General features: G+C 46.8%; 2 protein-coding genes and 1 pseudogene across 2 annotated transcripts in view; 2 read left to right on the forward strand and 1 right to left on the reverse strand.

Moving 5' to 3' along the window:
* LOC126028593 (C5a anaphylatoxin chemotactic receptor 1-like) overlaps positions 1 to 21626 on the forward strand; it is a 334324-nt gene that overhangs the window by 215669 nt on the left and 97029 nt on the right. The window lies entirely within an intron of this gene.
* LOC126028825 (uncharacterized) lies at positions 584 to 703 on the reverse strand (annotated as a pseudogene).
* Positions 18937 to 20846, forward strand: LOC126027516 (C5a anaphylatoxin chemotactic receptor 1-like). The gene is made up of 2 exons (XM_049786510.1): positions 18937 to 19054; positions 19750 to 20846. The coding sequence occupies exons 1-2, from the start codon at positions 18937 to 18939 to the stop codon at positions 20844 to 20846; spliced, it is 1215 nt and encodes a 404-aa protein (XP_049642467.1).

The raw sequence follows: 21626 nt of genomic DNA on the forward strand, positions 1-21626 counted from the left end.
TCAGTGATTTCTTTGGGTTTCTGCAAATTGAGAGGCTGAAGTCCTTGAAAAAGGCATCTTTGGTAGGAAAAGTCTGTGATTCTTAGCCTCTGGGGGACTAATCCAAGTTTTCAGCTCTATTCTCTTTACTCTCTGCTCCTTTTCTGCCTAAAGGGGTCTCCACCATTTTCAGAACAGGTGCCACATGCACCAACATTCTGGCCTCTTCATTCTCAGTCTGGTGCAAGAGACCATGATTAATCACCAGAGAGGGTCAAGGCACTCACCATCATTGGGGGTCTTCTCAGGATCTCAAGCCTTGTGTCCATGTTCAATTGTCAGTTGTTTATTAAAATATGAAAATTATAGTATAAAACTCACTTGTTGGGTGAGTCTGCCGAGACACAATATTTCTAACCCCTCAGGCCGTCAGGTGTGATGAAATAGGATAATAGTGGAGAAATAACTCACAAGCAGTCAGTTAAAGTTTCATCAGAGTCAGGTCACTTTTATTTCAAGGCCCTGTCCCCCATATCCTTTTCCTCATATGGCTTCTCTAAGTTTCTGCTGCTCACCTTTGCTGCTTCTCTCTATGCTGAATATCGCATATCTCTCTCTCTTGAATTCTCTGCTGCTTTTCTATTTATTTTGGTCCATTTACTGTACCTCCTCTTTCTATACTGTCAGTGTAAAGAACACAGCATGTGGTAAGAATTGGGAGGCCTTATCTTTTTTTCTTTTTTTTTTTTTTTGATTTTTTAATATATATATGTATATATACATACATACATACATACATACACACACACATATATAAAATCCTTCACCAGTGCAACATTTCCATGGCCAATATCCCAAGTGTCCTTTCTCCCTACCCCACACCAGCCTGTACTCTAGACAGGCTTTCTACTTCCCTCATTCAGTCACACTTTTTTTGTTGTTGTTGTTCTTTTTTGTTTTGTTTTGTTTGTTTGTTTGTTTTGGTTTTTTTTTGGTCCACACCCGTTTGATGCTCAGGGGTTACTCCTGGCTAAGTACTCAGAAATTGCCCCTGGCTTGGGGGGACCATGTGGGACACCGGGGGATCAAACCGCGGTCCTTCCTTGGCTAGTGCTTGCAAGGCAGACACCTTACCTCTCCGGCCCCAATTCAGTCACATTTTGTTATGATCGTTCTCAGTGTAATTATTTTTGTGGCTGCACTAAACGATTCTCTGCTGCTTTTCTAGCCAGCACTTTTCTTGATCATCGAGATCCCCACCCACCAGGATGGGGGTGGCCCTGTAATCCAGGTGTGATTAATATCTTGAAAGAAGAGATCAGGATAAAAGGATGTTGGGGACAGGGCCACACTGATGTACCAGCAGTAGCTGCAGGACGGCTGGCCAAAATGAAGACCTGATTTATTTGTAAACTGTACCTGGACTCTTACCCAGACTGTGGATGGATGGAGGGTTTGTGAGTCAAACTGTCACCCCAGGTATTCCTTCCCTAAACTTTGATTTATGTGATTTGTTAATTGTGCCTTTGTGTAGAAATAATAGTGCTTTAGCTTCTGTACTCTGGGAGGTTAACTGCTTTTGTCCGATGTTAACCACTAGACCCTTAAGTGAGGGAAGATGATTCCTCCCTGAAAACTAGAAGAGAAAAAGCAATTGGGATGATGATGGCTGGTACCAGGACCCAGAGAACAGACTGTTGATTCCCAAGGATCTTGGAAACCACCTATGCCTCAACTTATGTCAAACAACTGATCTTGGAGAGCAAAAGATGCTGACTTCTTTAGTAACTGCAAGACTTGGAGGTGGAGCGATAGTGTAGCAGTAGGGCATTTGCCTTGCATACAGCTGATCCAGGACAGACCTCAGTTCGATCCCTGGCATCCCACATGGTCCCCCTCATCAAGAGCAATTTCTGAGCACATAGCCAAGAATAACCCCTGAGCATCACTGGGTGTGGCCCAAACACAAAAACAAAAAAGAAACCACAAGACTGAATTTCAACCATCAACGGACCATGAATTGGTGGAGGGATGTCGAGCTTGCCAGGTCGTAAAACCAAGGAAAGTGTCATATCAGCACACAGGGTGACAGGATCAAGTCTTGGATCTATCACTCTCACATCTGCCTAAGAAGGTCAACAAGAGAGGCAGGACTAGAAAGCTGAGATCAACCCAGAGAACCCCTGGAAACTCAAGCTGCTCAGTAGAGAGAACACCTGACTTCAACAAGATCACAGAGCTAGAACTCCTCCTCCTGGCACTGGGGACTCTTGGTTCAAATACCAGCCCCCATGAGTCCATGAGGCTAACCTGGGGACTTTATGAAGTGACTCATGAATTTTGTTATATGAAATTAGTAAGATAGCACTCCTATATACATGGTGGCCAGATCAAACATTTAGACTTTAGAGACTTGTCATAGGGACAGATGCCCGCCATCAAGGGAATGTGGATGTGCCCACAGTCAAGATGGTTTTTATGCTTGGCCAGGGTATGATAAGACCAAGTACACAGATGTGGAGTAGTCATAGTATTTTTTGTTTTCTGTTTGGGGGAGGGGCACACCCAGTGACACTCAGAAATCCTGGTTATGCACTCAGAAATCACCCCGGCTTGGGGAACTATATGGGTCGCGGGGAGATTGAACCTTGCTCCTTCCTAGGCTAGCGCACACAAGGCAGATGCCTTATGTCTTCTGCCACCACTCTGATCCCCTCATAGATTATTATTATTATAAATATTGTCATTGTGTCACCTCGAATGATGGAAATTCAAAATGGATGGTACAGGTTGTGAAATTGTGTATCCAGAGGGTGATCATGAGCAGTTTTCTTTTTATTAACCCTGCTCTTACTAGCAAAGGTTATCCTATGAAAAAATAGTATTGGGATTTGGTTCCGGTTTGATTCACAAGCAAGGGGAAAGGGAAACCATAGGATCACTTTCTGGAATAAACTTGGGGAATAAACATGTGGACTACATGGAGTCCAGGGGCCATTCCCCGGATAAGACTCAAAATAGGGCCAGAGAAATAGCACAGCAGTAGGGCTTTTGCCTTGTATGCAGCCACTCCAGGAAGATGGTGGTTTGAATCCTTGCATCTCATATTTTCTCTCATGTCTGCCAGGAGTGATTTCTGAGCACAGAGCCAGGAGTAACCCCTGAGTGTCACGAGGTATGACTCAAAAATTAAAAAAAAAAAAGACTTAAGATAACTCCAGTTCCAGTAAAGGCAGTTGAACCAAGTAAGATCTTAATATTATTTAGGCCGCTAAACCAATGTCACTCCCAATGACAGGCAAAGGTCCTTAGTTCAAAGAGCTCTTTTCCTGACCAGACTCAGAGACTTTCTCTTAACCTGTTAGCAACTGCTATGCAAATTAGGGAGAATGATTTCTCCCTGTAAACTAGAAAAGGGGGGTTGTAAGACCCCAGACCCTGAATCTATAATTCACCTTAATAAGCAAGAAGCCTGTAGCAACTTGAATGTTTGCTTACCTATTCTCCATCCCTTCCCAGATATGGCTACCCCCACCCCAAATTCCAGGTCAAATACCAAGAAAATGAGATGTCAGCTTGTACCATAGAGTGGTCAAGGACTACTCGTTATAAAGGCCATTCTGGTTTTTGGCACAAATGGTATCAGACCAGATAAAAGGGTGTGGGGGAGGCAGGAGTTAAGACTGTGAGATGTAAGAATCAATCGTGTATACTATGGAATTTAAACTATATCCACCAATGAAATGCTTAGACTGCTGAAGCCTGTTGACCCTGTACAAATTGCCTGTTAGTTTCACTCAGTGCCTTTGTCTTTCATAAGACTGGACACAGCTAGCTGAATAACCTCCCTTTTGCATTTTATTTTATCAGAGGTGATCTTTGACTATCAGCGCAGGTTGGGTTATCTTTTCAGACCCTAACAAGTGAAGCTCTGGGTACCTTAAGAAATGCCAGGGAGGGGCCGGAGAGATAGCATGGAGGTAAGGCGTTTGACTTTCATGCAGAAGGTCATTGGTTCAAATCCCGGCATCCCATATAATCCCCCGTGCCTGCCAGGAGCGATTTCTGAGTGTGAGCCAGGAGTAACCCCTGAGCACTGCCGGGTGTGACCTAAAACAAAAACAAAAACAAAAAAGAAAGAAAGAAATTTCCAGGATCAAATTCAGATCAGCTGTGTGCAGAGCAAATACTCTCCCTGCTATACTGTTTCTCTAGTCCCACAAGTTCACCTTTTGATTTTCTAGAAAAAAAGAAACAGGGGCCGGCGAGCGCTAGAGGTAAGGTGTCTGCCTTGCAAGCGCTAGGCAAGGAAGGACCGTGGTTCCATTCCCCGGCATCCCATATGGTTCCCCCAAGTCAGGGGCAATTTCTGAGCCCTTAGCCAGGAGTAACCCCTGAGCATCAAATAGGTGTGGCTCGAAAAACCAAAAAAAGTAGAAGAAGAGGAGGAGGAGGAGGAAGAAGAAGAAGAAGAAGAAGAAGAAGAAGAAGAAGAAGAAGAAGAAGAAGAAGAAGAAGAAGAAAAGAAGAAGAAGAAGAAGAAGAAGAAAAGAAGAAGAAGAAGAAGAAGAAGAAGAAGAAAAGAAGAAGAAGAAGAAGAAGAAGAAGAAGAAGAAGAAGAAGAAGAAGAAGAAGAAGAAGAAGAAGAAGAAAAGAAAAGTAAAGGAAAAAAAGAAACAAAAGTAATTTGTGTGCTCTGAGTTCTAGAAATAAAACACAATGCAGTTGGAAATGTGGTCATGGCTTGCAAACATTCCCATACCATGTTCTGTGTGTGTGGGCAAGTGTGTGAGTGGGAAAGAGGTATTCAGCCCTTCAGGGCTGAGCATAGGCAAATCCTTTGACACTTTTAAAAGGAAGGAGAATTTGAAAGAACGAGACTTGATGCTTGGTGCAGAGTGGACAACCTTTATTGTATACATAGGAATCTGGGTTAAATCCTGGCATCTCATAGCCCCCAAGCCCCACCAGGAGTGATCCCTGGGCACAGAAAGTGTATGTGGAGCATGTGTGGGGCTCCAGGTTCGACTCCTGCCACCATGTGGTCCCGAAGATGTCTTTGCATCTTTACTGGAACCAGTAGTATCACTACACAATGGGTCCTACAAGAATCAGGAGCCAGGCATCTGGAGCACACTTTTGTGTGTGGGAGCTCCAGGTCTGGTCCCCAGAACCTTAAGTTTCACCAAATAAATGATAGGATATCTCCGGCAATCACTGCTAGATTCATCACAGTTTTTCTTAAGCAATATCACAGTGATCTACAAGGTTTCCAGACTTTGGAAGGTTACTGCAATAAGCTGCAAAACTGCCTGCTACTTTGCTTCCTCAAGGCTTTCAGGGGCCCATGGGACCCAGGGACACCAATTCATAGTGACCACCTGACAAACTGAGAGAGATAGTACTTGTAAGATACTTGGCTTTATACACATTGACCCTGGTATCATCCCCGCCATGAAGCTCCAGGAGATACCATTTGGCCTAGGGCTAGGAGGATCCCCTGAGCACCACCCATGTGACCCAAAACAGAAAGAAAAAAAAAAGAATAGGCAGCTCAGGCAATCTCTGGTTTGAAGATTTCTGCAGCCTCTGAAATGAGTGAGAAATTGTGCTGTGAAGCAATGCCATGTCGTACCATTGATAGGAATTTCTATACTTCTATGAAGAGGACAGACAGAAGGCCCACTAGGATGTCATATACTTAGCGCATATGACTGTTTCAAGTACTCTTAAGAAATATTTCACCAGAAGACCCACTGAGATGCTTCTCCCCTGTGTGGATTACTGGACTATTCCTTTAGAAATATTTTGAGATTCGTGTTATGGTACTGACATTATTTTTGTCACCTATTTTGTCACCTAAATGGCTTATAATTGATTCTCCCTTCTGCTGTGTGTATTAAGGGCAAATATAGCCTTGATTAAATTCTGCTTACCTAGAAAATCCCAGCACCAAATTAAAGACACTTAGTAACAACTTTTTTCTCTGAATTTAAAATGCTCTTGCTCACCAGAGAGATAGCATGGAAGTAGGGCAGTTACCTTGCATGCAGAAGGATGGTGGTTCAAATCCTGGCATCTATATAGTCCCCCAAGCCTGCCAGGAGTGATTTCTGAGCATAGAGCCAGTAGTAACCTCTGAGCGCTGCTGGGTGTGACCCAAAAACAAAAACAAACAAAACACACACACACACACACACCCTTTCTCATTAAAATGGCACCACTCCCCAAAGAATTATACAGAATTAATGTGATTCCTCTAAGTATACCCATTACATTCTTTAAAGAAGTGGATCAACTACTCCTGAAATTCATTTGGAACAATAAACACTAATAAATTATTAAAGGAACTCTTGAGAAAAGAAATATGGGAGGTATCACTTTCCCCAATTTTAAATTGTATTATTAATCAATAATCATTAAACAGCTTTGTATTGGAATAAAGGCAGACCCTCAGATCAGTGGAATAGACTTGAGTATTTAGTGAAGTTTCCCTAGACATACAATCAACTAATCTTTGATGAAGGGGCAAGATGCAAAATGAAACAAGGAAAGTATCTTCAACAAGTGGTGTTGAGCCAACCGGTCAGCCATTTGCAAAAACGTGAACTCAGAACTTCATCTAATATCATGCACAAAGGTTAAATCCAAATGAATAAATACCTTAATATCAGACCTGAAACCATAAACTATATTGAACAACACACAGGTAAAACACTCTGACATTGAGACTAAAGGCATCTTTTTTTTTTTTTTTTGGTTTTTGGGCCACACCCATTTGACGCTCAGGGGTTACTCCTGGCTATACGCTCAGAAGTCGCTCCTGGCTTGGGGGACCATATGGGACGCCGGGGGATCAAACCGCAGTCCGTCCTAGGCATGCGCAGGCAAGGCAGGCACCTTACCTCTAGCGCCACCACCCAGCCCCCGACTAAAGGCATCTTCAAGGAGGAAACAGCACTCTCCAAATAAGTGGAAGCAGAGATAAACAGATGGGACTATATTAAACTGAGAAGCTTCTGCACCTCAAAGGAAATAGTGCCTCGGGTACAAAAGCCACCCACAGAATGGGACAAACTATTCACCCAATATCCACCAGATAAGGGATAATATCTATGATATACAAGGTACTGACAGAACTTAACAAGAAAAAAAAAAAAGAATCTAACTCCATCAAAAAATGGGGAGAAGAAATGAACAATTTCTCAAAGAAGAAATACAAATGGCCAAAAGGTATATGAAAATTTCTCCACATCACTAATCATCATGGAGATGCAAATCAAACAACAATGAGGTAACAGCTCATGGTACAGAGACTGGGACACACCACAAAGAACAAGAACAATCATTGCTGGCGAGGATGTGGACAGAAAGGAACTCTCATTTACTGCTGGTGGGAATGCCATCTAGTCTATCTTTTATGGAAAATGATATAGAGATTCCTCAAATAACTGGAAATTGTGTCCACATATGATCAGTTATACCACTCTTAGGGATATTCCTTGGGAACACAAAAAAGCAATACAAAAATACCTTCCTCACACCTATATTGTTTGCAATGCTATTTACAATAGTCATAATCTGTTAACAACCAAGATACCCTTCAAGAAATGACTGGCTAAGGAAACTATGGTACATATACACAATGGAATATTATGCAGTCATCAGGAGAAATGAAGTCATGACATTTTCCTATACAAGGATAAACATGGAATCTATTATGCTGCATGAATTAAGTCAGAGGGAGAGACACAGAATAGTGTCATTTATTGTAATAATGCCCAGAGATGAGGCTCAATAGGACCAGCTCATGATATGAAGCTTACCACAAAGAGTGGTGAGTGCATTTAGAGAAATAACTACACTAGCAACTACCATGACAATGTTAATGAATGAGAGAAGTAGAATGCCTGCCCTGAAGGTGTGGGGAAGGAAGGAAATGGGGCCATTGGTGGTGGGAATGTTGCACTGGTGAAGGAGGGGTGTTCTTTTTATTGCTAAAACCCAACTACAATGATGTATGTAATCATGGTGCTTAAAAAGGAAAAAATAAATATAAAAAAAGAAATGAAATGCTCTTGCAGTTTCCACTAATGGGAATCAAAAAAGGTTTTGCCAGGATGTAGAATTCGGCTCTCAGAAATTTTACCAAGTATAAAATCTGCATTTCTTTCAATATAGCTCACTTACCTCATTTCAACCTTTAAACAATGAAACCTGTCCCTTTAGAAATAGGAATTTGATAGAGAATTCCAGCTTCTCACTCATTCCCTAGTTTACATCTGAGGCTGGCCTGCCAGGAACTGCTTTGAGATGTTAAAATTAACCTTCTTTGTAACTCAGGACTCATTGCTTATTGCCCCTAGCAAGGTTAATTGTTATGTATATCAAACAAGGCTACTGTTAATGTTTTGGTGTACTAGAAATTATCTGTGTGGCAATTTACCTCATATATTCTTTCCCTAGACATTAAAGTTTTGAATGCACTATTTCTCCACATACAGCACGTGGCCTCTCATTTTATTCATATTTCACCGTCCTTGCATCCACTCTCTTTGAGGGAACTCAAAGAAGTTCTCTAATGAACCAGATCCCAAAAACTAGTCCACAGTAATGTCTTGTCTGGCCAAGAGAGGACTCCCATGAGTTTCAGCCAGGAGCTGTGGCTGTGGGTTTGCCAATGACTATTAGTTTGCAGATAATCAAGAGCCAGCCAAGAAACAGTCTTCAGCTTTTGGTTTCAGCTTTTGAGATTCTCCAGCTTTTGACCTCAACATTATTCCTTTTATGGGGGGAACACATCTGTGGTTGTGATTATGACTTTCTTCCAACTCTGCACTAGGGATCACTCCTGGTGCAACTTGGGAGACCATGTGGGGTCAAACTCACAATGGATGGGTACAAGCGCCCTACTTGCTGTATTACTCCCGCACCTGAACTTGTTTTGAAGAGTGTGCACTTGGCTAGGTTCATGACTTACTCTATGCTCAGGGATTACTCCTGAGGTGGTGGTGGCAGGAGATATCAGTTGTATGTAAGGCAAGTACTTAGCCTACTGTGCTAGCTCTTGAATCCTGGACTGCTATTTCTTTTATTTTTTGTTTATTTTTGTTTTGTTTTGATGCCACACCTAGCATCGCTCAGGAGTGTCTCCTAGCTCTACACACAGAAATTCCTCTTGAAGGCTTAGGGGACTATGTAGGATGGTAGGGATCAAACCTGGTTCTGTCCTAGGTCATCAGCATACAAGGCAAATGTCCTACCACTGTGCTATCTCTCTGGGCCCCTTTGGTATTTTTGTTCATTTTTTTGAGACACACTTGGCAATTCTCAGGGTTATTCCTGGATCTGCACTATGAACTTACCAGGCAGGATCAGGGGATCCTGTGGGATGCCATGGATTAAACCCAGGTCAGCTGCTTGCAAGGCAAATGTCCTCCCTCTTGTATTATCACTCTGGCCCTGAGGATTTCTTCTTTCTTTCTTTCTTTCTTTCTTTCTTTCTTTCTTTCTTTCTTTCTTTCTTTCTTTCTTTCTTTCTTTCTTTCTTTCTTTCTTTCTTTCTTTCTTTCTTTCTTTCTTTTTTTAAATAGGGCCACACTTGGTGGCACTTAGGGGCCAAGTGGCACAGGGATGAAACAGTCTCAGTCAACCCTCAGCCACAGGACTCTCATTCCTACACAAATCCTTGAAGTTTAGCCAAGCAGGAAGGACTTCAGGAAGTCAGGGCTAAAATTCATCTCTGCCCTTCTCTGAGGAAGGCTGGGCAGACAAGCTTCGTGCTAATGGAGGAGGAAAGAGAATGAAAGGGGTGGGGATCTGGATCTCTGCTGCAGTGAAAAATCATGCAGCTAAAAAAAGGAAGGAAAATGGGGCCGGGTGGTGGCGCTCGAGGTAAGGTGCCTGCCTTGCCTGAGCTAGCCTTGGATGGACCTTGGTTCAATCCCCTGGTGTCCCATATGGTCCCCCTATCCAGGAGCGACTTCTGAGCGCATAGCCAGGAGTAACCCCTGAGCGTCACCGGGTGTGGCCCAAAAACCAAAAAAAAAAAAAGGAAGGAAGGGCTGGTGTAAATGTGGGCACCTTGAAACCTTGAATTGGAGGTGTCCAGCCAATGTGATGTAGTCTAACCCTTTCACTGAGCTTCCTAGAACAGTGCCTGGAGGAAAACCAAACAGATAAGAAAAGATGCTAGAAGATGAAGATTCGGCCATTCAGAGCACAGCAGGGACAACACTGGCCTTGCTTATAACATAGCATGGCCTAAACCCCTGATAACACGGCTGATATCACAGCAAGGTGGGGCTCAGCCTACCAGTCTTGTAAGCTGAGTATTCAAGCTGGACACATTATTTATTTACTTATTTATTAATTTATTTTGTGGGGATTGGGTTACACATGGTGGAGCTTAGAGGTTACTCCTGGCTCTGCATTCAGGAGTCATTCCAGGCAGGCTCAGGAGACCATATGGGCTGCTAGGATCGAACCTAGTTTGACCTCTGCAAGGCAATTGTCTACCCAGCTGTACTATTGCTCCAGCCCCAGAGCACATGTCTTTTTTACTAAGATATATTTTGTGTTTACTATGATTATATTTTTATTTATGCACCATGATTACAAATATGCTTGTCATTGGGTTTCAGTCAGAAAAAAGTACACACCCATGGCACATTTTTGAAAATTTTTTTAATTTGCTTAGGGGACCTATGGAATATGGGTCAGCCATGTACAAGGCAAGAGCCTTCCCTGCTGTGCAGTTGCTCTGACCCCAATAGGACTCTTGCTAAATGGTTTCACATAACCCCTTCTCTGACATTAAGAAGTATTTATTATTGTTATTAGGTTCCAGTGTTTTGGCTTGGGACTACACTGGGTGTTGGTTGGGGGATAAGGTGGTGATGGGTGCAACCTAGGGCTCCCACATACAAAGTCTATGCTCCTGGACTCTGCACATTTCCCCATCTTGCTCCTTGGTCCATTCTTCTGTCCCTGGAGGAGAATGTTTGTGTGTCTGTACATCAGTGCAGTTACTGCAGATAGCGAGTATCTATCAGAACTCTCAGCTGTCACAATGCCTGACACTTCCTTATTTTCATTTAGATTTGTGTTTGAGAGAATCAGATATTTTTGGTCACTATCTAGAAATTTTTCAGTATTTCCCTATTTGAAAAAGTTTTTAAATTTTTTCATTTGACGGCCACACCCAAATGTTCTCGAGGTTTACTCGTGGCTTACATTCAGGAGTCATTCCTAGTTGGGGGCAACTTGCCATGTTGGGAGAAACTTGGGGATGCCAAGGAGTGAACCAATCTGACTGCCTGCAAGCAAATGCCTATCAACTGTACTATGGCTCCAGCCCCATATTATACTAATTTTGTAATTTTGTGTGTGTGTGTGTGTGTGTGTGTGTGTGTGTGTGTATGTGTGTGTGTGGTTTTTGGGTCACACTCGGCAGTGCTCAGGGGTTTTTCTGGCTCCGTGCTCAGAAATTGCCCCTGGCAGGCACGGGGGACCATATGGGACACCGGGATTCAAACCGATGACCTTCTGCATGAAAGGTAAACGCCTTATCTCCATGATATATCTCCGGTCCCATTTTGTGATGTTTTAAAATTTTGTTTCTGTTTTGGTTTTTTGGGGGGAGTCACACCTGGCAGCACCCAGGGTTCAATCCTAGCTCTGTGCTCAGAAGTCTCTCCTGATAGGCTTGGGGGACCATATGGGATACCGGAATTCAAACTATGGTTCATTCTATGTTGACCATATGCAAGTCAGAGAGGGGGCTAGGTAACAGAACCCCATACTGAACACTAGTACAGTGGAATACGACCCCCCAGCCAGACGAGTCATATAGGGCAAGGTCGGGCAACTGGGTCTCTGGGGATGTGCGGGGAGGGAAACAGATCTTCCCTATGCATAAACAATAAGGCGAGGCTAGAGCAGAGCTCTGCAGACCCCACAAACCAGGATTTCACCATTCCTCTTCCAGCTGATATGTGGGGGTCAGTGAGTGGGGGAGCTAGCCAACAGGCCCCCTGTAGTGAAAAATAGTGCAATGAAATGGGACCCTCAATCCAGACCAGGCCTTTAGGCAAGGCCAGGCAACTGGGTGTCTGGGGGTGTGGGGTAAGAGAGATAGACCATCCCTAAACATAAACAACTGGGCGAGGCTAGAGATGAGCTCAACAGACCCCACATGCCAGGATTTCACTGTTCCTCTTTCAAATGGTATCTGGGGGACACTGAGCGGGGAGCTAGCTAGCAGGCCCTCTGTACTGAACACTCGTGTAGAGGAATGGGACCCCCCCCCCAAGCAAGATCAGGCCTTCTGGTAAGGCTGATCAGCCGGTCCCTGGGAGTGTGGGGAGAGAGATAAACCTTCCCTATGCATAAACAACCGGGATAAGCTGAGTCGGGCTTAGCAGGCCCCACATACCAGGTTTTCACCTTCTTCTTCCAACTGGTATCTGGGGGTCACTGAGCGGGGGAGCTAGCTGACAGACCCCCTGTACTGAACAGTAGTGCTGAGGATTGGAATCCCTGAGCCAGACCACTCCTTCAGGGCATTGCCGGGCAACTGGGTCTCTAGGGATATGTTGGGAGGGACACAGATCTTCCCTATGCAGAGATAACTGGACTAGGCTGGAGCTGGGCTCAGCAGACACCACTTTCCAGGATTTCACCACCGTTCCTCTTCCAACTGGTATGTGGGGGTCAATGGGTGGGGAGTTAGCTGAGAGGCCTCTGTAGTGAACACTAGTGCAGGGGAATGGGGCAACCAAGCCAGACCAGTAGTTCATGGCAGGGCCTGGCAGATGGGTTTCAGGGGGTGTGGAGGAAGAGAAATAGACCTTCACTATGCATAAAAAACCAGGCGAGGCTAGAGCCAGGCTCAGCATACTCCACAAGCCAAGATTTCACCATTCCTCTTCCAAGTGGTATGTGGGAGTCACTGAGGGGGGGAGCTAGCTGACAAGACCCCTGTAGTGAACAAAATGGAATTGAACCCACCAACCTGACCAGACCTTCAGGCAAGGCTGGGCTGCTGGGTCTCTGGGGGTGTGGAGTGAGAGAGATAGACCATACCTATGCATAAACAACAGGGCAAGGTTAGAGCCTGGCTCAGCAGACCCCACATGCCAGGATTTCACTTTCCTCTTCCAACTGGTAAGTAGGGGGGTGACTGATCAGGTGAACTAGCCAAAAGGGGGAATTGAAATCCCCAAACCAGACCCTGCCTTCAGGGCAAGGACAGGCAGCTGGGTCTCTAGAGATGTGGGAGTAGGAAACAGACCTTCCCTGTGCAGAAACAGTTGGGCGAGGCTAGAGCCGGACTCAGCAGACCTCACATGCCTGGATTTCATCGTTCTTCTTCCAACTGGTATGTGGGGGATCACTGAGTGAGGGACTTAGCCGAGAGGCCCCCCTGTACTGAGCACTAGTGCAGGGGAATGGGACACCCAAGCCTGACCAGTAATTCAGGGCAGGGCCAGGAAGCTGGGTCTCTGGGGTATTGGGTGAGGGATACAGACCTTCCCTATGCATAAACAACCAGGCAAGGTTAGAGTCAGGCTCAGCAGACCCCCACAGGCCAGGATTTCACCATTTCTCTTCCAACTGGTTTGTGGGGGTCACTGAGTGGGAAAGTTAGCCGACAGAGCCCCCTGTAGTGAACACTAGTGTAGTGGAATGGGACCCCCAACCCAGACCAGGCCATCACCAAGGCCAGGCAGCTGGGTCTCTGGGGGTGTAGGAGAGAGAGATAAGATCTTCCCTATGCATCAACAACCTGGTTAAACTGAGCCAGACTCAGCAGACCTCCCATGCCAGGACTTCACCATTCCTCTTCCAACTGATAGGTGGGGGCACTGATTGGGAGAGCTAGCTGACAGGCTCCCTGTACCGAACACTAGTGCAGAGGAATGGGACCCTCAGCCAGACCAGTAAGTCAGGGCATATTCGGGAATCCAGGTCTCCGGAGAGACGTGGGGGAGAGAGATAGACCTTCCCTATGCATAAACATCTGGGCTAAGCTGAGTCAGGCTCAGCAGACCCCACATGCCTAGGTTTCACCATTCCTCTTCCAACTGGTATGTGGGGTCACTGAGCGAGAAAGCTAGCTGACAGACCTCTTGTAGTGAACACTAGTGCAGTGGAATGGGACCCCCAAGGTGAAGCAGGCCTTCAGGCAAGGCCTTGAAACTGGGTCTCTGGGGTGGGGGGGGGGGGAGGAGGAATACAGACCTTCCCTATGAAGAAACAATCAGTCAGGCTCGGTTGGAGCTGGGATCAGCAGACCCCACATGGCAGGATTTCATTGTTCCTCTTCCAACTGGTATGTGGGATGTGGGGTCACTGAGTGGGGAGCTAGCTGACAGGCCCTCCGTGCTGAACACTAGCGCAGTGCAATGGGACCTCCACGCCAGACCAGGCCTTCATGCAAGGCCGGGCAGCCGGGTCTCTGGGGATGTGGAGGGAGAGAGATAGACCTTCCCTATGCATAAACAACCGGGCTAAACTGAACCAGACTCAGCAGACCTCAGCAGTCAGGATTTCACCGTTCCCCTTCCAACTGGTATGTGGGGTCACTGATTGGGGGAGTGAGCTGACAGACCCCCTGTACTGAACACCAGTGCAGAGAATTGGAACCCGCAGCCAGACCAGACTTTCAGGGCAAGGAAACTTCAGGGAAAGGGCTGGGAAACTGGGTCTGGGGGGGTGGAGTGGGGAGATGAGAGATAGAGATAGACCTTCCCTATGCATAAAAATCTACGATAATGGGGCCGGGCGGTGGCGCTGGAGGTAAGGTGCCTGCCTTGCCTGTGCTAGCCTAGGACGGACCGCGGTTCGATCCCCCGGCGTCCCATATGGTCCCCCCAAGAAGCCAGGAGCAACTTCTGAGCACATAGCCAGGAGTAACCCCTGAGCGTCACAGGGTGTGGCCCAAAAACCAAAAAAAAAAAAAAAAATCTACGATAAACTGAGCCTGGCTCGGCAGATCCCTTATGCCAGGATTTTACCATTCCTCTTCCAACTGGAATGTGAGGGTCACTAATTGAGGGAGCTAGCCTACAAGCCCCTGTGCAGGGGATCGGAACCCCCTAGCCAGACCATGCTTTCAGGGCAAGACTGGGCAGCTGGGTCTCTAGGGGTGTGAGGGGAGGGAAACAGACCTTCCATATGCATAAACAACCAGGTGAAGCTAGAGCCAGACTCAGCAGACCCCACATGCCAGGATTTCACCGTTTCTCTTCCAACTGGTATGTGGGGGTCACTGAGCCTGGGACTTAGCTGAGAGGCCCCCTGTACTGAGTACTAATGCAGGGGAATGGGACACCCAAGCCAGACCAGTAATTCAGGGAAGGGCTGGGCAGCTGAGTCTCTTAGGGTGTGGCAGGGAGGAAAACAAACCTTCCCTAGGCATAAACAACAGGGCAAGGTTAGAGCTGGGCTCTGCAGACCCCACATGCCAGGATTTCACAGTTTCTCTTCCAAATGCTATCTGGGGTCACTGAATGAGGAACAAGCTGCCTGGCCTCTGTACTGAACACTAGTGCAGGTGAATGGGACCACCAATGCAGTCCAGACCTTCAGGGCAATGCTGAGCAGCTGGGTTTCTGGGTGTGTGAGGGAGGGAGACAGACCTTTCCTATACATAAACAACCTGGCTAGGCTCCAGCTGGGCTCAGCATACCCCACATGCCAGGATTTCACCATTCCTCTTCCAACTAGTATTTGGAGATCACTGAACGGGGAAGTGAGATGAGAGATCCCCTGTACTGAACACTAGTGCAGGGGAATGGGACACCCAAACCAGACCAGTAATTAAAGGCAAGGCAGGGCAGCTGGGTCTGTGGGGAGCTGTGGGAGAGATATAGAACGTCCCTATACATAAAGAACTGGGCAAGGCTAGAGCCAGGTTCAGCAGCCCCACATTCCTCGATTTCACCATTCCTCTTCCAACTGGTATGTGGGGGTCACTGAACAGAGCTAGCTGACAGGCCCTTTGTACTAAACACTAGTGCAGAGGAATGAGACCCCCAATCCAGACTAGGCCCTCAGGGTCAGGCCAGGCAGCTGGATCTCTCGGGGTGTGTGGGAGGGAGACAAACCTTCCTCATGCATATGCAAGGCAATTGCCTTACCACTTTGCTATTGCTCTGGACACATGATGTTTTATTTATTTTTATTTTTTTATTTATTTAGGTCGGAGTCACAACCAGCAGTGCTCAGGGGCTGCTCCTGGCTTTGTTATCAGGAATCACTCCTGGCAGTGCTGGGGGACCATATGGAATTTGGTGGGGTCGAGAGGGGAATCAAGCCCTCCTGTGGTCTTAAAAGCCCTTTAGAACCCTGTGCTTCACTGCTGTGCCTCTCCAGAGCCCTCGAAGGAGAGAGAGAAGAAACAGTTTCAAGAGGGGGATGGGTAACCAGCCTGATCTAGAGATCCAGTCAAGATAAGGGCATAGATTTCCAATGTCCTCCAGGGAGGGGGTGCAGGGGCTTACAGGACACCCAGAAGGGACCTGTGAGCACAGACCAATGAGGGTGCCCAGAGTAAAGAGGGTCATTTCCTCCTGGCCAGCTGTTCCCTCTTGTGGGGCTTTAAAAACTGCAGTCCTCAGGCAAAGGGATCCCCAGAGACAGCGACCAGGAGACAGGAGACAGGACGGTGGAAAAATGGTGAGTCCAGGGGTGCATGCTTGGGGGGCCCTAATGGATCCTTCTCCTCTCTTTCTCTCTTTCTCTCTGTCTCTGTGTCTATCTGTCTCTCTGTCTCTCTGTCTGTGTCTCTCTCTGTCTATGTCTCTCTGTCTCTGTCTCTCTGTCTGTGTCTCTCTGTCTCTGTCTCTCTATTTCTGTCTCTCTGTCTCTGTCTCTGTCTCTCTATTTCTGTCTCTCTGTCTCTGTCTGTCTGTCTGTCTCTCTCTCTCTCTCTCCAGCTGTGCTCAGAGCTGACTCCTAGCTCTGCACTCAGGAATCACTCCTGGCAGGACTCACAGAGGACCCTATGGGATGCTGGGGATGAAACCCGGGTCAGCTGCATGCAAGCCCTCCCCACTGTGCTATCTCTCAGGCTCAATTCTCTTATTTCTGGGTCTTTTTTTCTCCCCAACCCCCCAAAATTCTTCCTTCCTCTTTTCCCTGCCTGGAGTTATAAACTTTCCAACTCTGTACCCCCTAACTAACCTTTGTGGGGACTCTTGAGATCTCTGATCTTGAGATCAGAAGACCTGCCTCACTCCCTAATCAGAGAGCTGGAGTGCTCCCCTGGGTGGGTGGGGTCCAGGGCCTGGAAGTGGCAGGTGGAATGGTTCACAAACACCAACTGTGGTCGAAGAGCCATCACAGCCAAGCAGAGAGTACACTTGTCTTGCTCCAGCCAGAGCTGCAGTGTTTGATTCTGGCACCACCAAGGGTCCCATGAGCTAAGAGCTAGACATCAGCCCTGACACTGCCCATGGTGGTGACTTGGCCCCCAAACCAACAAGGATGAAATAGGACAGGGGAGCTGTCAGTAGGGTGCAGGGTCCCTTCTCCAGCATCACCTTGCTTCACATGGAGCTAGAACGAGGGTTCTAGAGAGGTAGAACAAGTGTGTGTTTTTGTGTGTGTTTGTGTTTGTATGTGATTGTGTCTATTTGTGTGTAATTGTGTGCTTGTGCATGTATGTGTATTTCTCTGTGTTTGTGTGTATGTGATTGTGTGTATTTGTGTGTGATTGTGCATGCATATATGAGCTTGTGCGTGTTTTTATATGTGTGTGTTTGTGTGTATGTATGTGGCAGTGTGGTCACAGCTGGCTTTGATGTCTCTGTTTCCCTAAAAACGGTCCCAATCAGCACAGTTTCAAACCTCCAGTCAGTGCCAGCAGATGCGGTTGTGGGCACAGATTGTGGGCAGTGGAACATTCCTGAAACAGAGATTAGAATGGGAACCCATGGGATGAGAAATCGGGCCTGGGGGCCATGTTGAAATTCCTTCCTGGCTTCTGCCTCCTGTATAATATCTGAAGATATTTTTCTCTCGGGCCCCAGCTCTCTCCGTGCTTTCCAGCAAGTGATCTTTCATGCACAAAAGGAAGGGTTGGGAAGAGAGTCGAGAGCTTGAACAGATCTTGTGTTGGTGGTCCCTGGGCTCAATCACTGGCGCCTTATACATCCAGCCACTGGATATGAACCAAACTGAAATATGGCACAAATCAACTCATTGAAAACCCCCCAACTCCAAGAAATAGCTGCTTTCCACTTGCTTTCAGCTAGAGTCTGGGCTTCAAGCATTGTCAAAACTGAAATCAGGAATGACCTTTTCACTGTATTTTATTATTTTAGTTATTTTTGGCTTATTTTTTTCTTGGCTTATTTTATTTTAATTTGTATTTACTTTATTTAAACTTAAATTTTTATCATTTTAATTAATTATTTTGTGGCCACACCCAGGGACACTTAGAGTTACTCCTTGCCTTGTGCTCTGAAATGACTGCTGTCAGGCCCTGGGGATTCCGTGGAGTGCTGGGGGTCAAACCTGGGTCAGCCATGTGCAAGGTAGACACTCTCCCTGCTATACTCCCACCCACTTTAACTTTCTCCTTTAAAATTTCTCCTGCTTTCAGAAATATGGAGACAAGAACCCCCATAGGTTTGCCATTCAACCCTCCAAATTTGCTCAGCCTGTCTGTCTAGCTATCTCTTTTTCTTTTCATCACTTCGTTCTACAGTCACTGAGTCACATTTCTGACCCATATGCTTGCTGTGGGATCATCATAGTTGGGGAGTTTCGGGAGGTTTGTTAAAGGCTGTACCCTGATGGTGGTGGGCTGTCTGGGTTGAAAATCCATCCTGCTTGACACAGAAGGGCTCTATCACATCCAGGTACCTTGAGGATTTCTGCAGACCTTCCCTGCACCTGGGTGTTCAGGGATCGAAGTACTGAGCACCCCCCTGTGCAGGTGCACACATGGATACTGCTGTACGCACAGGCGCCTGTCACCCCAAACCTCAGGCTCCCAAGCTGACTGATCATGCTCACTGCAGCATCATCGAAGAAATGCTGAGAACTGGCCCATTAAAAAACTGTATTTCGGTTGGGGAGTGCTCAACCTTGTGGTGCTCAGGGGCCCCTACAGTCTTAGGCTAAACCCAGGACCCAGTTATTGAAGACCCCTTTGTATTTTTTTTTTGCATATTTTTGTTTAGGGCCACACTAAGTGATCCTCAGAGGTTATTCCTGGCTTTGCACTCAGGAATCATGTACCCCTGTCAGGTTTTAGTGGGAAGTTTGGGGTCCCTATGGGGTGCCTGGGGGGATGGAAGCCAGATTGAATACATGCAAGGAAATCACCCTTCCCTCTAGACTATCTCTCCAGGGAACCCCTCATTTGTTCTAGAACTCTCAGCTGTCTCTTTCATCCCTCCACAGAAAACCATCTTTTTTCTTTTCCTCCATCCCTCCCTCTCATCTGCCTTCCTTTCTTTCTCCTTCCTTCCTTTCATTCCTTCGTTCCTACCTTTCATTCCTTCCTCCACACCAGTAGTATTCAGGATTTCCTCCTGACTATACACCCTGAGATTACTCCAGTTAAAACTTTAGGGGCGTACTGGTTACAGGAGCCATATACAAAACAAGCACAGTCCCCACAGCAAGAACCCTCTAGTCTTTAGCTCTGGTGACTTCCACCTTTTCCTTGTTTGGCCCAATACCCCAACTGGCTCTGCTGTCTGAACCCTCGTTCCCTGGGGCATCTCCAAAGCTCTGGCTTCCTCTCCCCAGCTCTGACCCTCATCCTCCATCTCACCTGCCTCTTTCATGGCCCCCAGGACTTCAACAATATCACCGAAGTAGACTACAGTTACTACGACAATATAACTCTCGATGGGCCGGTGGACGGCCCACACCCCACGCCCAGGCTCAAAGCCCATGAGGTGGCTGCGGTGGTCATTTTTATGATCGACTTAGTGGTTGGTGTGCCAGGCAACATACTTGTACTGTGGGTGACTGGCTCAGAGGCCCGACGAACCGTTAATGCCATATGGTTCCTAAACCTGGCCTTGGCTGACCTCCTCTCCTGCCTGGCACTACCCATCCTCATTGCAACCACCCTCTTGTATGGCAACTGGCCTTTAGATGAAGCGGCCTGTCGCATCCTGCCCTCGCTCATCCTCTTGAGCCTCTTTGCCAGCATCCTGCTCCTTGCCACCATTAGTGCCGACCGCTTCCTCATTGTCTTCAAGCCCATTTGGTGCCAGAACTACCGCGTGTCCCGGCTGGCCTGGTTGGCCAGTGGCGTAGCCTGGATGCTGGCTCTGGTGCTCACCATCCCATCCTTCTTGTTCCGACGGGTGGAAGAGGATCCCTTTTCCAAGAAGGTCTTCTGTGGTGTGGACTATGGGGCAGATAGAAAGCAGGTCAATCTTGCTGTCAGTGTCACACACTTTGTCTTGTGTTTCCTGGGGCCCCTGGTCACGCTGAGCGTCTGTTACATTTTCCTACTCCTTCGGACTTGGAGCCGGCCAGCCACACGCTCCACCAAAACCCTCAAGGTGGTGGTGGCTGTGGTGACCAGCTTCTTTGTCTTCTGGCTGCCCTATCATGTTTCTGGCTTGGTTTTGTCCTTCCTCTCTAAACAGTCACCCAGCTTCAAGCTTGCCTTGTCTCTGGATGTGCTCTGGGTAGCCTTGGCTTATGTCAACTGCTGTATCAACCCCATTATCTATGTGGCTGCTGCCCGGGGCCTCCACATCCAGGTCGTCATATCTCTGCCTTCCCGTCTACAACAATTGCTGACCGAAGACTTGGACATGAAGAGCGAGTCCCACTCGCTGCCCATGGTGGATATTGAAGTCCAGAAGGACAAGACCCAGGTGTGAGCATCCCATGACCCACTGCCCAGCATCCTGCTCCTTGCTTGCTCAGGACACTCTGATCCACAATTTCTGTTGCCTCTAGCTACTGCTACTCCTGTTGAAGAACAGGAGTTCTTTTTTCCTTCATCTCCTTTTTTCCTCCTCCTTCCCCTCCTCCTTCATCCTCTCCTATTCCTCCTCTCCCCCTTCTCCCTCAACCTCCCCTCCATCTCTTTCCCCTCCTCCTCCTCCTTCTTTTTCTTTGTTTTGGGCCACATAGCGCAGCACTTGGGGACATTTGCTGGGTCTACTCTCAGAAATCACTCCTGGCAGGCTCCAGGCTCCAGTGATTATGAATGGGATGCCATTCATAAACCCTGCATCTGTCCCAGGCTATTTGTATGCAGAGCAAGTTTCTTTTCTGCTGTGATATCACTCCAGCCACATAACTGTCATGGTTGTTTTGGTCCAGACAATTCACAGAATTTTCAGGGTTCCCAGGAAAGTGGATGCAGGACTCAGCTGGAATAAAAAAAAAGTTATACTCAGTTGTTGGTGTGAATCTGAATTGAAACTGATCACTTGGCTGAAGGAATTTGGACAAATTATCCAGGATTTGAAACCCATCAATTGGCTGTATTGGTTAGTTATGGCTGGAATCAGATTGGTAAATAGAATTCTTGATGCCTCTTGTTTTCCACTGCTTATCAGATTGATTTTCTTGACAACTTATGAGCTTAAAGCTGCAGTTGCAACTCTCCTTCTAGAAAAGAAAAAGAAAAAGGGCGAGATACAACTGCCACA

Source organism: Suncus etruscus, chromosome 14 (assembly GCF_024139225.1).
Source record: "Suncus etruscus isolate mSunEtr1 chromosome 14, mSunEtr1.pri.cur, whole genome shotgun sequence".
NCBI lineage: Eukaryota > Metazoa > Chordata > Mammalia > Eulipotyphla > Soricidae > Suncus > Suncus etruscus.

Coding starts and splice junctions, on each gene's coding strand:
- LOC126027516 (XM_049786510.1), top strand. CDS start 18,937: ATGGATACTGCTGTACGCACAGGCGCCTGTCACCCCAAACCTCAGGCT. Junction 19,055..19,749: donor AACTGGCCCATTAAAAAACT/GTATTTCGGTTG, acceptor TCCTCTCCCCAG/CTCTGACCCTCATCCTCCAT.